This window comes from Monodelphis domestica, chromosome 1, assembly GCF_027887165.1.
Source record: "Monodelphis domestica isolate mMonDom1 chromosome 1, mMonDom1.pri, whole genome shotgun sequence".
NCBI classification, from domain to species: Eukaryota; Metazoa; Chordata; class Mammalia; order Didelphimorphia; family Didelphidae; genus Monodelphis; species Monodelphis domestica.
Genome location: NC_077227.1, coordinates 105,359,745 through 105,374,621, shown reverse-complemented (window position 1 = coordinate 105,374,621; position 14,877 = coordinate 105,359,745). Strand labels below are relative to the sequence as shown.

Sequence of the window (14,877 nt, the reverse complement as noted above, 5' to 3'; positions counted from 1 at the left end):
CCACGGACACATAAGGAGTTAATACTCCTGACAAAATCAGGGCTAGACCATATATCTCTTCACCCTAATGCGGGGCTCTTTTATGCATGACTGCTAAACTTTTATATAGCTTCCTACACTCATAATGCAGAGACTGCATATACCACATAGCTATGTATCTCCTCTTAAAATATCCCCTTGGGCTACTTCCCAACTGATTGTGTAAGTTCCCAAGAAATTTCACACTTGTTACTTAAAAATCCAGGCCTACAGTCCCAGGAAAATTCTCTTGGCTGACTCTTCAGCAGTCCCACTTAGCACTCTCCCTTTGAACATGAGCATGAGACAGAATGTGACTATGAGAACTTACTGGCTGATTTTCAGAATCACAGGGGATCAAACATATTTTCCCAGCTAGGGAGGAGTCCTGTGATAATGTTTTACACCCTACTGTAGGGAGTACTGGGCTCTCTTCAGTCACTTGGGTGTGCTTAGGAAAATCCTGTTTGGATGGAGCCCTGTTGGCTTCAGGAGATCACCTCCACTTATCCTCTTCCTTTTACAGATGGAGAAATTGTGTCTCAGAAAAAAAAGGTGACTTGCCCAAGGTCACAGAGCTAGTCATGGGAAAGCATGCCTTCAAACTCTGCACTTAGGATCCTGTGCATTCTCCCCTATATCATGTCTCCTCTTTCAAATAAGTTCAAGAAAGGGTTAGACAAATTCATAGACGATGGATCCGTAGCAGATTATTATTGGGGAGTCAAGTGATGCTCAGGCTATATATACTTCTCACCTATCCCATAGCAACCACATCTTACTTGTCATTTCTTATGTTTATATGTTTATGTGTCTGATTATTTATGATCAATTAAGGTCTAATGTGCCACATTCTAATACTCTGGTCCCGAGTTTGACAGATCATCAGTATGGGGTACTTTTCTTGATATAACAATAAACACCCTGAAGAAGGGAAGACTTAAAGCCCCCAATGGACCCAAAGCTACTTTAAGGGAAGTTTGTAGGGAAAGCAAATAAATAGTGGTGAGATTTTTTTGTTGTTATTTCTTTTTCTGTCTTCAGACATTCTCCCCTCATCCCTCATTAACTATAATTAGTACCTTTACAGAACTTTGGATAAAGAACAGAATAACCTAATACAGTATAAAACATTTTTTAAAAATGGGGGAAAAGGTGCTCCACTAAAGATTCCATTGGTATTATTGTCTTCTACTTGGCCATGAATTTTATTGTTTTATCACCACCAGGCCATAGTAGTTTAACTATTCCAATTAATTCTCTTTATTTTCTTTGTGCGCATCTTTCTTTTCTGTCTTCAGTGTATTCTATCATTTTCTTGTTTTCTTGATCCTATTGGTGCTTCACTAAAGAATTTGCTTTCCTAATTCTCAATCTCATTTTATTTCCTTTTTATCCAGGGTGAAAGGGCCCCATGTTCACAGTGGGTCTCCATTTTTTTCTCCAAGAGCTAGTCTTATCAGAGTATTTCCTCTGTTCTCAAAGGCTTTTATGGACTTTGTCATATAGTTTTCTCTGAGAGGTAAGAAAGGGCTTCGTGTAGTGACTAAACTGATTCAAGTGGTTGGTTAAAAAATAGGGATATGTTTCAGTTCACAGGAGGAAAGATGAGAAAGAAAGTCTAAGAATCTGAGGACTGGAAGAGTCTTTTGAGAAAGACTTAAGTAGGATTTGAACTTCAGTGTGAGTAGGTTAACCTTTCTCTAAGTTTATATAATATAATTAAAGGCAAGGTGTGGTGATGTGTTAATAACATAAAACAAGTAGGTTAGATGGTGTCATTACAAGGGGCTGAGGTGACAGATGAGAGAGTTTTTAGTTGGTCTAGGTAAAGGAGCTTCTTAAGAGAATTTTGAGAAGTAAATATTTAACTGATATATATTGCAGTCATAATTAGACTTGTCCAAAAGTCCCAAAATACAAGAGAGGCTTGATTTAGTGTTGAAAGTTTTTCCTTCACATTATCCTAAGTTGTGTTTTGGAACAGATATCAAACACATGGCCTAGTGACTGCATTGTGGTCTGCAACACAGAAACAGATTAAAATGTAATTGGGAAACATTTAACAAGATAAATAAAAATACAATTAAAATAGATAATGTTAGTATGTGGTTTTCTAGGCCAGTTCTTATATGCAGTTTCCCTCCTCTTTCTATTTGAATTTGATACCACTTCTTTAGATTTCATACTAAAAAAAAGTGAATTGGAAATGAAAGCTTACTTTTGTTATAAGTAAAATATTTTATAATAAATTTTATGACTAAGGTAAAATAGTTTATAATATTTACATGTAATTTTATAATAGCATAAAATATAATATTTAAAAACATGGCTACTTCTTTGGGCCCTGATGACATTATTTTATGATTTTTTTAATTTCAGGGAGAGATTTCTAAAATATTGTTTTGGTCCCTAGTAACAAAGATTCTAAACATCTGGTAGCTTGTTTCCCCATGCTTACCAATGCCTTAAGGACTGCTTTTATTGTATATTGGAAGACTGAGGATGATTGAGTGTTTAATCCTTTACTAAAGAGAGGCAACATATTTTTTAGGGGAAGGTCACTGGACCAGCACTTAGGAGGCATTGCCATTTACTAGCAGTAAAAACACTTTACTTTAAGTCTCAGGTTCTTTATCAGGAAAATGGAAAAAAATACCTGGACTTTTCAAAATAAGTGAGGAATTAATTTAAATTCAATAATTCTGAAGCACCTATTGTATAGAGAGCATTATATGAGCTGTCCTGGTGGGATGGCTTGATAAGATAAAGCTAAGTCTGGATTAAAAATCAGGAGTTGAGGTAGGGTTTAATTTTCTTACCTTCTGATAAACATCGAAGGCAATGGTATGAAACCAATGAAGCTGGCAGAGATGGATTCAAATCACTGCTATGCCTTTTACTAACTTTGGGACCCTGAGTAAATCCCTTTGTTTCTCCAGGCCCTCTGTTTCCTCATCTGGAAAATAAACTTCAGCCAGATGATTTTTAATTTTCTTTCTAGCTCTTAAGATCTATGAGACTTCTAGAAGAGTTAAAGGAAAGATGAGAAAGAGGGCGGTGGACAAAGCCTTGGAGATCACTTTTTAAAAAAATTAACTTATTTATTTAGAATATTTTCCCATGGTTACATGATTCATGTTCTTTCCTACCCCTCTTTTCTCTCCCCTCCTGGAGCTAACAAGCAATTCCACTGGGTTATACATGGATCATTGTTCAAAACCTATTTCCATATTAGTAATATTTTCAATAGAGTGATCATTTAAAGCCAAAACTCCCAATCATATCCCTGTTGAATCATGTGATCAACCATATGTTTTTCTTCTGTGGAGAACACTTACTTTAAAGAATGATTTTTGAGCTACCTTACTTTCTTAAATTAGAATTTGCTTAAGTGAAGAGACCATTAGAGAAAAAAGGCTTATTTGGGTAGTTCCAAGGGAGGTAATGATAATTCTTATCCTTGCATTTGAGCATTTCCAAGTAATTTATCAACATTAACTTATTCTCTTCGACAACAAATATCCAATGTACCTTTTTTTAAAAAAACTTTTAACTTCAGTCTTAGAATCAATCCTATGTGTTGGTTCTAAGGCAAAAGAGGAGTAAGAGTTAGGCATTGGGAGTAAGTGACTTGCCCAGAGTCACATAGCTAGGAAGCATCTAAGGTCATATTTGAATTCAGGTCCTCCTGACTCTAGGCCTGGCTCTTTATCCACTGAACCACTTGAGGGGTAGGGGTAGGGAATGTGGATTGGACATCTGATCTTTTTAATATTTTGGGCATCTCATCTTCTTTTGTCTTACAACAGGAAAAAGCCCCCAGGTCAAGTGCAATAATCACAAAATGCAGTTAGTCAAAATCTTCCAACAAAATCCAAGACCTAGCTTTTACCACATAATAGCACTGCCCTAAGTTTTCTCAGGATTACCATATCTCCCCTCTGTATCTTACATAGAATAATACAATGTAAAGTTGGGAAAATAATTTAGAGATTTTCTAACCTAATCTCCTGATTCTATGAACTATTGGAATAGTCTCCTAATTAATTTCTCTGTCTCAAGACTTCCCATTCTGACCCATCCTTTACATAGCTATTATATCCAAAAACAGAACTCATTTTCTTCCCCTATCCCTCCAAGTTAAACTCATTATATTTTTCCTTAAGCCCTTCCTGCTTCAGAGGACATCACTATCCTTTAGTCACTTGGGTTCCCAACCACAATTCCACTATTCACATATCTGATTTATGGCCAGATCTTTTCAATTTCCACCTTCTCATCATCTGTTGTATAAGCCACTCATGCAGCTACAACTATCATCACTTCTTGTCTGAACTTTTTAGCAGTCTGAACTTAGTAGCCTTCTAAGTGTTTTCCCTTCTTCAAATCTCTCCCTATTCTAATCCATCAGAATTTCACTCAACTGCCAAAATGATTTTTCTTTTCTTTTAAACCCTTACCTTCCGTCTTGGAGTCAATACTGTGTATTGGCTCCAAGGCAGAAGAGTGGTAAGGGCTAGGCAATGGGGGTCAAGTGACTTGCCCAGGGTCACACAGCTGGGAAGTGTCTGAGGCCAGATTTGAACCTAGGACCTCCCATCTCTAGGCCTGGCTCTCAATCCACTGAGCTACCCAGCTGCCCCCCAAAATAATTTTTCTAAAGGGCAGGTCTGATCATGCTACTTCCCTACTCAGTGTACTCCAGTAACTTCCTGCTATTTCTAGGAGCAAATATGAAGTCCTCTTCTTGGCTTTTTAAGCTCTTCATCATCTGTCCCTTTCCTGCTGTTCCACCTCTTCACTCTTTTCTAAACACTCTGTGATCCAGCTACACAGGCCTATTTGCAGTTCCTCAAACATGGCTTTCTGTCTCTCAGTTCCAAGACTGTTCTGCACATGCCCTAAGGTATAATGGGAAGAGAGCATGACCTTGAAACCAAGAAGCTTGAGTTCTAGTTCCTGCTCTGCTACTAACCTGCTCTGCTATCACTTCTTTTGGGGGGACTTAGTTTCTAGATTCCTTTACTTAAGTGAGGGTGGATCCTAGATGATTTTTAAGGTTCTTCCTAGTTTGAATAAAACAAAACTATGGTCATCTACCCTTATGTAATTGTGAATTCAGAGGATTGCTGGGAAGTTCCCATACAGAGAGATAAGAATCTGCGATTCCTTACAAAAGGAAAAAAAGGAAGTGTGGTGTGTTATTTGCCTAAAGTTGGTAAAAGAATCACAAAACCATAGATGTGGGGATTTTAGAAGTTATCTAGTCTAGTCCCCTCATTTTTCAGATGAAGAAACAGGTTCAAAAAGGTTAAGTAGCAAAGATGAATCTAAGGTCTTTTGACTTTAATTCTAATGCTCCTTCCATGGTACCACGTGGACTAGTAGGAACTGGTGCCTGGAAAAATAAGTGGAATGAAATCCCATCTCATTCCCTCTTTTCAATCTCTGCTCCTGGGACTCTGTCACCGGAGTATTCAAAGGTGTTTTGGGGGATTGTAGATGGATGATTCGGGGGATAGAGAAGGGAGCAGAAGAGGGACAGAAGTCCTCACGAGGGAAAAAATTGCCAAATGATTCTTTTCTGTGTAGAAAAGCAGTGAGGTTGGTAGTTATTTGTAGTTGAACTGAGAAAATTAATATGGAGATGTTGCAAAAAAAAAATAGCAAGTGGTGGGGAAGCTTTAAATGAAAAAGCCAAGGAAATTTATTCAGAGGTTATCTGTCTGGAAGCCCATTGTACGTCCATCGCCTGAACTCTTCTTCCTCCTCCACTCACTAGTTCCCCCTAGACCTCGTTTTCATTCCCCCTCTCCACCCCTGTTTCCTCGCTCTCCTATTCCTTTCCTCTTCTCCAGAGGTAGCTAGACACGCATGCGCAAACTGATGCTTCTCTCGCGACACCGGCTCTCTTCTCTTTCCCTCCCTCCCTTCGCTCCTCGCTCCATTGCTCTCCCATTGGACAGCCCGCCCCCACGTTCCGGCCAATCAGCGCGGCCCTCTCGCCCCCGTGTTACTGGGTAGAACAAAACAAAAACAAACAGAGCGAGAGAGGCCAGAGAGGCGCTGAGGAGGCGGCAGCGGTAGCAGCAGCCTCAGAGGCAGCGGCTGAAGAGGAGGCAGCGGCGGCGGTGGCAGCGGCGGCGGAGGCAGAGCGGGGCGCGGGAGCAGTGAGAACGACGGTGGTGGCCCGAGGAGGGGTTAGTATCGGTTGGGCCGGCCGCAGGCTCCTTTCTTTCCTGGTTGAGGTGAGCGCACGTTAAGGACGGGGAGGCCCGAGCCCCGGACCTGCTGAGCGCTCACCCCCTCCCCCCAAATCACCCCCCCCCCGACCCCAGAAAGGCCCTTCGGCCCCCTGCGACTGCGACTGCGCCGGCGACTGCAGGGAGGTTGGTTTCCCCGCCTCCCTCCCCCTTCCCTGCCCGGTGCCACGAAGCGCTCCGGGGAGAGGGCCCCGCCCCCCCAACGCCCCCCTTTTCCTTCTCTCTTACCCTTTAGTTAGTAGGGAGATCCCTTTCTCTCCCATAACCTCTGTTAGAGGTGTGTGTAGGGGTCCCTCTCCTTTTATCTAGCCCCTCCTAGGGAGGAGATCCTCTTCCAAACCCCGTTAGAGGGACCCCCCTCGTTCTCTACCTTCAGCCCCCATTAACGGGGAGACTCTTTTCCCTCCTCAAGCCCCCGCCAGAGGGGGAGAATACCCCCTTTTTCTAGCCTCCGTTAGAGAGGCGATCACCCTTCTCTCTTACAGCAGCTTTTAGAGGAGACCCCTTTCTCCTCATTACCCTCCTTATAACCTCCTTTAGGGTAGAGACCCGTTTCTCCCCTCCAGGCCCCTGTTAGAGGGGATCCTCCCAGCCTCAATTAGAGGGGTGACCTCTCTTGGCAGAAACCTCCCTTTCCTAGCCTCTGTTAAAGGGGAGAGGCCTTTCTCCTTTCAGCTCACATTGAAAGGGAAAGCCCCCTTTCAGGTATTCCTCTCCCCCATCCCGGTAGAAGGGGAGGTCCTCTTACTCTTCCGTAGCCCCTGTTAAGTATGGAGACCCTCCCACCCCTTTTCCCTCCAGCTCGCGTTAGAGAGAAGACTCCTCCCTTCCAGCCCTCGTTAGAGAAGAAAATTCTCCCTCTTTCAATACCTATTAAAGGGAAGATCCCCACTTCTCCCAGCCGTACGTAGAGTGAACACCTCTTTCCTTCCTCCAGGCCCTAATTGAAGAGAGATCACTCCTTTTTCCTCCAGTTCCTAGGGGTGGTGGTGGTGGTGGTGTGGGGGGAGGGCTCTTCTCATCCCCTAGCTCCTGTAGAGGTACTCTCTTTCAGTTCCTGTTAGAGGGGAGACCTCCCTCTCCTGTTAAAACCCACGTTAGAAAGGAGAGCTTCTCTGTCTCAGTTTTCATTATAGGGAGAAGCACTCCTTTCCCAATTCCAGCTTTTCTTAGAGAACTCTCCTCTCATGGCTTCCTTCCATGCCATGGAAGGCTTATAACAATAAGAGAAACTCCTTCCCTCTTCTTCTTGGCTTCCCCTGACCTTCCCCTACCCTTATCTCCCCCCCCCCACCCCCCAACAAACCTCAAAACCTTTAGAGGGGAAAGATTTTCTTTTTTTCCACTGTTTAGCAAGGAGTGACCCAAAAGAATCCATGCTCCTTGGGGAAGTCTTATTTGACTGGGTACCTGTATTTCTTTTCTCCCCTACTTAAAATATATATAAATTTACGAAAAGGGTATTTATACTAGGATTGAAATTCCTAGTGGAAGACCTTGTTTTTTTCTGCCTTGTTTCATGGAGCCTCAGAAGAGTCTGTGGAAGTTCTTGTATTTGTTGACTTTAAAACTCTACAGCAAGAGTAGAAAGAAGCACATTCCCCATACTCTTAGCATTCAGGAGAAAGAGACATGTATTCATGAACTGAAACCATTCAGAGGTCTAGCCTGCTTGATGGATGCAATGATTTTCTTAGAAATAGAAATTGATTTGTGGGGAAGAGGAGGAGTAGATTAGAAGAGATTTCATTTTATTCCTCAGAAAGGTGTGCCTGTTGTACTGCGAATGAGTGAAGACTATAGGAAGTAGGCCTTAGTTTTGCAGGAGAGAGATTTATTTGAGATAAAGGCCAGAACCTGGGTAGGATCAAACCATCTCCACAACTTCTGTTCTAAAGAGGCAAATTTGGCCTCTCCTTCCCAAAATTTTTGATATCTTTTTTAAGAAAGCAAAATAAAATGAATCTTTTATCAGTGCAAATAAAAACAACTGGGATTCATCTCTAAAACAAGAAATATTTCTCTGACATACCAGTTACCTTAGTAAATTTAAAGCTCAAAGCAATCTAAACAATTTATTAATCTTCAGTGTCTGTATGGGAGCTTAGTATTTCTACTTTTGATAACACAGTAAGGTCTTGAACAGATGTTTATGGAGTTAACCCTATTTTAGACTAAATTATTTTTTGTTTCCTGAAGTTTTACCAAATCTTTTTTGAGGGAGAACAGAGGAACAAATTGTAAATGACAATGATTTTTAAGTTTTACTTTAGTAATCTGAGTACTGTAGGTATTGATTATTTGCACTTGTACCCTTAACTTTATGCTAAAATAAGCTCATCAGTTTCCAAGTAAAACTTTGCAAGGATCTTTGGAATGGTTTCGACCAGTTTTTTTCCAAATATTTATAAATCAGAGAGGCAAAAATTAGTGCTGAAAAATACCATTTGTCTATTTTCCACAGAGACAAATTTTGCATCCCTAAGATACTTTCACTAAGCAATCAAGTTGGACTTTTTGGTGGAGAGGAAAAGAATCTTTCAGAAATATTTTGATAATAATTTTTCAACATATATGTACTAAATGCTGAAATTTTCATGTTTTTTAGGAAAAAAGAATAGGATATTTTGTTTTATTTGGAGCTATCTTGGCAATGAAACTATATGTCTGTATTTCTGAACATTCTAGGAAAGAAAACTGTTTTATATAAATAGTGGAGTGACTTGTAAGCCTTCTTTTAAAAAGAAAAACCTCAGTTTTGTGGTTTGGTATTGAGGATGTGGGGTTTAGATTCTTAGGCCAAATTATTTTAACTTTTTAGAAACAGAAACAACTTATCTTAAAATATATACTTAAGGAAGACATTTTAAAACATACAAAAACATTGATCCAGCGAGATTAAGCATAAAGATGCTAGACTACCTTTTCCATGTGTTTCTGTTAGAGTAGTAAATGTTGCTATTAATTGTGATTGAATTTTTACCTGTTATCATTGCTCAAACAGGTAGGAATTCTATGTTAATGAAACCAAATTTGACCAGTTATAATAGATAAATATGGAAATTAATGCTCATAGTGATATCCAACTTAATTTCTTTTCTACAATATTTTAGTATTTTAAAACAATATGCTATTTTTAGTATACAGAATACATTATGCTTTTCAAAATTTCATATACTTAGAAAATTCTGAATATAGTTTATGTGTATATTAATCATATTATCATTTAGCCTCAAAAGCGAAATGTTTATTTGGGGTTGGACATATGCATTTGTTTAATTTTATAGTAATCAGTTTTAGATACTGATAGTAATGATAATGGGATTTTTCACATTATTTTATTTGAACCATACTTAGTAGTGCAAAGCATCTTGAGCCTTTTAAAGATAAGGAGACTGAGAGAAGTGAGATGATTTGCTCTGTTACTAAGTAGGGAAGCTGAACATTGTCTCTGGACCTCTGACACTTCAGCATTGGGTTCTTTATGTGTGTGTAAGAACCTGCAGATAAGATTCAGATTAATCATTATACATAAAACCAGTGAGGCAAAAAACGGTTTTCAAATATATGTATAGCTTATTTTATTTGGGGACACACAATGACAGTCATCTTACATGAGAACAAATGTCATTTGTTAAATTTAGTATCTTTCCAGGATATTTGCTTATGTAAAATACCTTCTAAAGTTACATTTTCTTTTTCTTTTTTAAACGTGTTGGTGGCAACCATGTTGTTAAAAAGTGGCCATTTGTGACTAGTTCCTTTAATTGTTAGGAAATTAAAGAAGTGACACCTTCATTTTATTCATCTTTTGAAGCTATAGAGCTGCCTAGGGACTCTAAATTGATAATTATAGCATGTATAAGAAGAAGCTAGTTTACTTAGGCTAGTTAATGTTTTCTTTAGGTAAAAGGGGAACATATATTTTTGAGATTAGAATATAGTAGTTTTAAGGCAAATTTGGTCTCTGATTCCCATAAGGAATGATTCCATATTCTTTATCCTAAGCCAATAGTAGTTTGTATTGTAACCAGTACAAGTATTTGTCCATAATTAATATGCTAGGAAGTTTCATTAATGTGTGCATTTTGTTTTTTAAAAGGAGAGCACACTGCTAGTGGAATGATTGTAATGGAACATTCTACCAGGAACAAAGAAAGTAACCTCACAAACTAAACAGCCAATCTGGATTCCCCACCATTGTGAGAACTGCATAGCGAATACTCTTAACAAAATACTAGTGCTTCAGAACACTGGGGAATTCTGAATGATTGGATGAGGTAACTATTTGATATTGGAAGAAAGATACTATTTAATGGAGTTATTCTTTATTTTTTATTATCATGCAAGACTACTATTAAATATATGCTTAAGTAATTAAAGCATATGTAAAGCAAAAGGGATAGAGTAGTCTGTCATCTAGGTCTTAGTCATATGAGAAGTTGAAATCTGTAAAGATCTCTAGAGAAGAAGATTATGTAATTCCTCTTGGTTGTACACTCCAGTTATTATGGTATCTTGGTTATTTTGATGGAAATGATCTTTGGGTATTTCATTATTTTTCTCTCAGTACACAATGAGGTTAATTGATAAAATTGATGAAAAAAATGGTATTTGATTTAAATGAAACTTCCAAGGTGAGAATTTTAAAACTCTTAGATATTTATCTAAAACCCTTCAAAAAGTTGATACAAGTATCATCAGGCTTTTACATATCCTTGCTAAAATGTATAAAATAAACTTGATTTTCAACTTTGCTGATAATGAGAATGGATAAGAACAAGTTAGAGATAAGAAAAATTAGATTCAATGTAACTTTCAATTATGATAGCAAAGTATTATACTAAAATTATGACATTTTATGCCAGAATATTTTGTTTTTTTCATAACTCCCATAATCTAATGCTGGGGAAAACTTAAGAGCATTCATCTTTTTCTCCCAATGTGAAACTTTGAGATTTGGTTTTGTTGGAGAAAAGAAATAGTGTGTAACTGTTTTCATTTTATTCCAAATTAAAGGAATTATCTAGTCCATGAAGAAATCTAGGCAAAAGTGTTAGTTAACTGGAATTGCTAGGATGATAGCAGTCTTAATAAGTATTTGATTCTAGTCTGAAAACAAAGTGAACTCCAAACAATATTTAATATTGTGATTCCTTTCTTAAATGTTCAGCAAACTGAAATAATTTCAATTATTGCTAGTAGGTTCCACCACCATTTATTTTTCATTCTTTTTTTAATAGATTCTAAAAAATTACTACCATCAATTTGTCTAATCAGTGCAAGTGTAATTAAGCAAGGATGGAAGTAGAAAATGAGCAAGTACTAAATGTTCATCCTACAGGTAAGTAATAACATTTGATTTTTCAACCATATTTAATGAGAATACCTTGAGCCAAAATGTCCTTTGTGAAAGCATAATAGTAACCTGAGCAGGATTTTAAAAAACTTGAGTGTACCGCATAAAAAAATAGGATATGTCAGCCCCTTATTTATTTGAATAACCAATTCTTTAACTAAAGAAAACATTCCTTCTGTTATTTTCCTCTTATTTAGACTGAGGTATTAAAAAATTTTTTTTGTAGATTTCTGTTTTTTTTTTAAAATAGGGAATTCATAGTAAGAAATAAAACATATGGTTCCTTACCCTTGTTACTATTCTTTATCAATGCCATATACTCTTATGCTTTATTGATAAGCTCTTCACGTATTATATACTGCATTAAGGAGAGCAGGTTTTTAAAAAAAATAATATCCTATAGATTCTGATTAATTTATAAAAATTTTCTCATAGTTTTTTATAAATTATTTTTTAAAAGTTTCTCAAAACTATAATGTTTTGGTAGCTTTCAAAAATACCTTTATGAACATTACAAGTGTGAATGTCAAAATATGCAGTTTTTTTTTTTGTTAATTTTGAATGTTTTTACAGTTTTCACTGGTGATGTTTTGCAAAGTTGTAAAGACACTAAAAAAATCAACCCCTTACCTTCTGTCTTAGAATCAGTATGCTATATTGGTTTCAAGGCAGAAGAGAGGTAAGGGCTAGGCAACAGGGATTAACTGACTTGTCTAGGGTCTGAAAGCTAGGAGATTGTCCTAGACCAGATTTGAATCCAGGATCTCCCATCTCTGAATCTGGCTTTCAATCCACTGAGCCATCTCGCTGCCCCCTGTAATGACCTTTTTGCGTTATGCTGATCAATAACTTTTCAGTTTACTATTTTTCTGAAAGACTTTCATAATTTCATTAATATTCAAGGCCTTAAACAGTTTGAAATTCTTTTCTAGACCGTATGAAATTAATTCATAAAATATTTTATATTTTCAATTCTTGTAGCTTATTTACCTTGATCATGTTGCTGAACATTAAGTCACGTTTTTATTTAGCTGTGTGTACAGCTTTGATGTTGGTATACACTTTTAATTCACAAAGACTTGCAACTATACATTTTTGTTTTTTTACAAATAATTTTTTAGAATTTGTTTTAAAAATTCTTTTAAAATTTTCAGTTCCGAATTTTCTTCTTTCTACCTTCTTCCTTACCCAGAGAAGGCAAGCAACATGATATCAATTATACATGTGAAATCATGAAACATATAAGAAAATGAGAAAATGATACTAGTTTGTACTCGAGTCCATCACTTTGTTGGAGGTAGATAGTATTTTTCCATCCTGAGTTAGTTCCCTTAGAGTTGTCTGGATCATTGTATTGTTACAACATTTCTATTGCTATGCATAACGATCTCCCAGTTCTCATTTCACTTTGCATCATTTCATGTAAGTCTTGCCATTTTAGAAATAATTTCAGTGAAAATGAGCTAGGAAAATATTTTGGTTGAAAATACCCTGTAGTAAGTCACTAATGATGTCAGAGGATTAGTATTTAATATATTGAATAGTTAAAATGGAAAAAATGTTCACTTCTTGGAAGAAAAAATTAGGTTTTAAGAATTTGCATTGCCCATAAATGTGTGTTCCTGCTCTCTGAAATACATATGTTTTGTTGATTATGGAAGAGTCCAATTTTCACATAGTTTGTGGCTTTTGTCATGCTTGCCACCTTATAATGGGGTCTTTTATTTAGTAATGAAATGACCACATTTAGGGTCCATTTAATGCTAAATTGTGACCTGTGTGACTAGCCCTATCACAGAATTTTGGAGTAGTGTTATCCTAATAGTATTTGTGTTGACCAGTGTTTATAAATATGACTAGTTAAACTTTGAATCTGACTTAGTATAGATATCACATTAGTTTTGCTTATTTTCATTGAAGTACTTGGGAATTTTGAGAAAAAATCAATATGAATGTTTGAGAAAGTTATTTTGAAGTCTCATCATTCTTTAATAAAGCTTTTTGTTGCTTGACTTTTGGTCTTCTCTAGACCAGATCAACTAATTGTATTCATAAAATTATAGTATATGCAAGTGAAATTGAACCTTAAAAAAGGCAGCTCATATAGGTTAAAAAAACAAAGTAGGAGACAGCTGGGTAGCTCAGTGGATTGAGTGCCAGGCCTAGAGACAAGAGGTCCTAGTTTCAAATCTGGCCTTAGACACTTCCTAGGTGTGTAACCCTGGGCAAGTCACTGAACACCCATTTCCTAGCCCTTACCATTCTTCTGCCTCGGAACCAGTACACAGTATTGATTCCAAGTCGGAAGGTGGTAAGGGTTTTAAAACAAAACAAAACAAAAAAGTAATATGCAGAGTTGACATTAAAAAGAAATGTATGGAAACAGTGTTCTCCAGGCATATAAATGGAGAAACAAAAAGTTGAAAGAAAGGACAAGAATATATAAATGGAAAAATAGATACTGAATACTAAACATTTTTTTCTGATTGTAACCCTGAGAATAGTTCAAACATTATTATATTGTAATCTTTTCTTTTATCTTCAGGATGAATTATGAGTAGCTTAGCTTAATTGAAGAAGAACATCATATATTTTAAGTGTATTATTCAATCTCTCTGGAGCCACCCACTCTTAAAATTATTTCTTCTCTTGGCTTTTATGATGCTCTACTTTCTTGGTTTTCTTACTCCTTTGGCTATTACTGTCTGATTTTCTTTTTTGGGTGTTTAACTCTGCTTGTGTACAGTCTTGTCTCCTGACTTCCTTTCTTTTTTTTAACTCCTTCAACTTTTGTCTTTATGTTGATGAATTTAAAATTTTCATCTCCAACTCTGATCTGTCATCTGCACTAAAGCCTTCTGCTTTCAATTGCCTACCCTCTGTCTCTAGTGTGACCTCAAACAACACACTCAGAACTAAAATTATCTTCATCCCTTTAACTGATTTCTTTTTCCTAATTATTCCATTTCTGGCATTAGTAGCACCAGCCTGGCCTGTTTCTGATCACTCTCCTGTCTTTGAACTCTTAAGTTTGTACCATATAGATTAGCACTTGTCTCTTGTTATTCTCCCAGTTTTTATAATGAAAGGTCCTATAGAGTTAAGGGCCATATCTTACATACTTCTTTGGTGTTTCTTACTAAACCTAATACAATGATGAGCACATAATAAGTACTTCTTGACTCATCACTTTGACAAATATATAGATTAGAATAATTTTGTGTTTATGTAAAG

General features: G+C 37.0%; 1 protein-coding gene across 6 annotated transcripts in view; it reads left to right on the top strand.

The window, feature by feature from the left end:
- PDCD4 (programmed cell death 4) overlaps window positions 1–14,877 on the top strand; it is a 57,337-nt gene that overhangs the window by 23,916 nt on the left and 18,544 nt on the right. Inside the window, exons 1-3 of one of the 6 annotated variants that reach the window (XM_016421825.2) lie at window positions 6,020–6,269; window positions 10,387–10,564; window positions 11,528–11,628. In XM_016421825.2, coding sequence (XP_016277311.1) covers window positions 11,586–11,628 — 43 coding nt within the window. In that variant the 5' untranslated portion in view covers window positions 6,020–6,269; window positions 10,387–10,564; window positions 11,528–11,585. Of the gene's footprint in view, window positions 1–6,019; window positions 6,270–10,386; window positions 10,565–11,527; window positions 11,629–14,877 lie in introns of those variants that run through there. The other 5 variants (XM_056820195.1, XM_056820198.1, XM_007479026.2 and 2 more) reach the window with 5 other exon arrangements.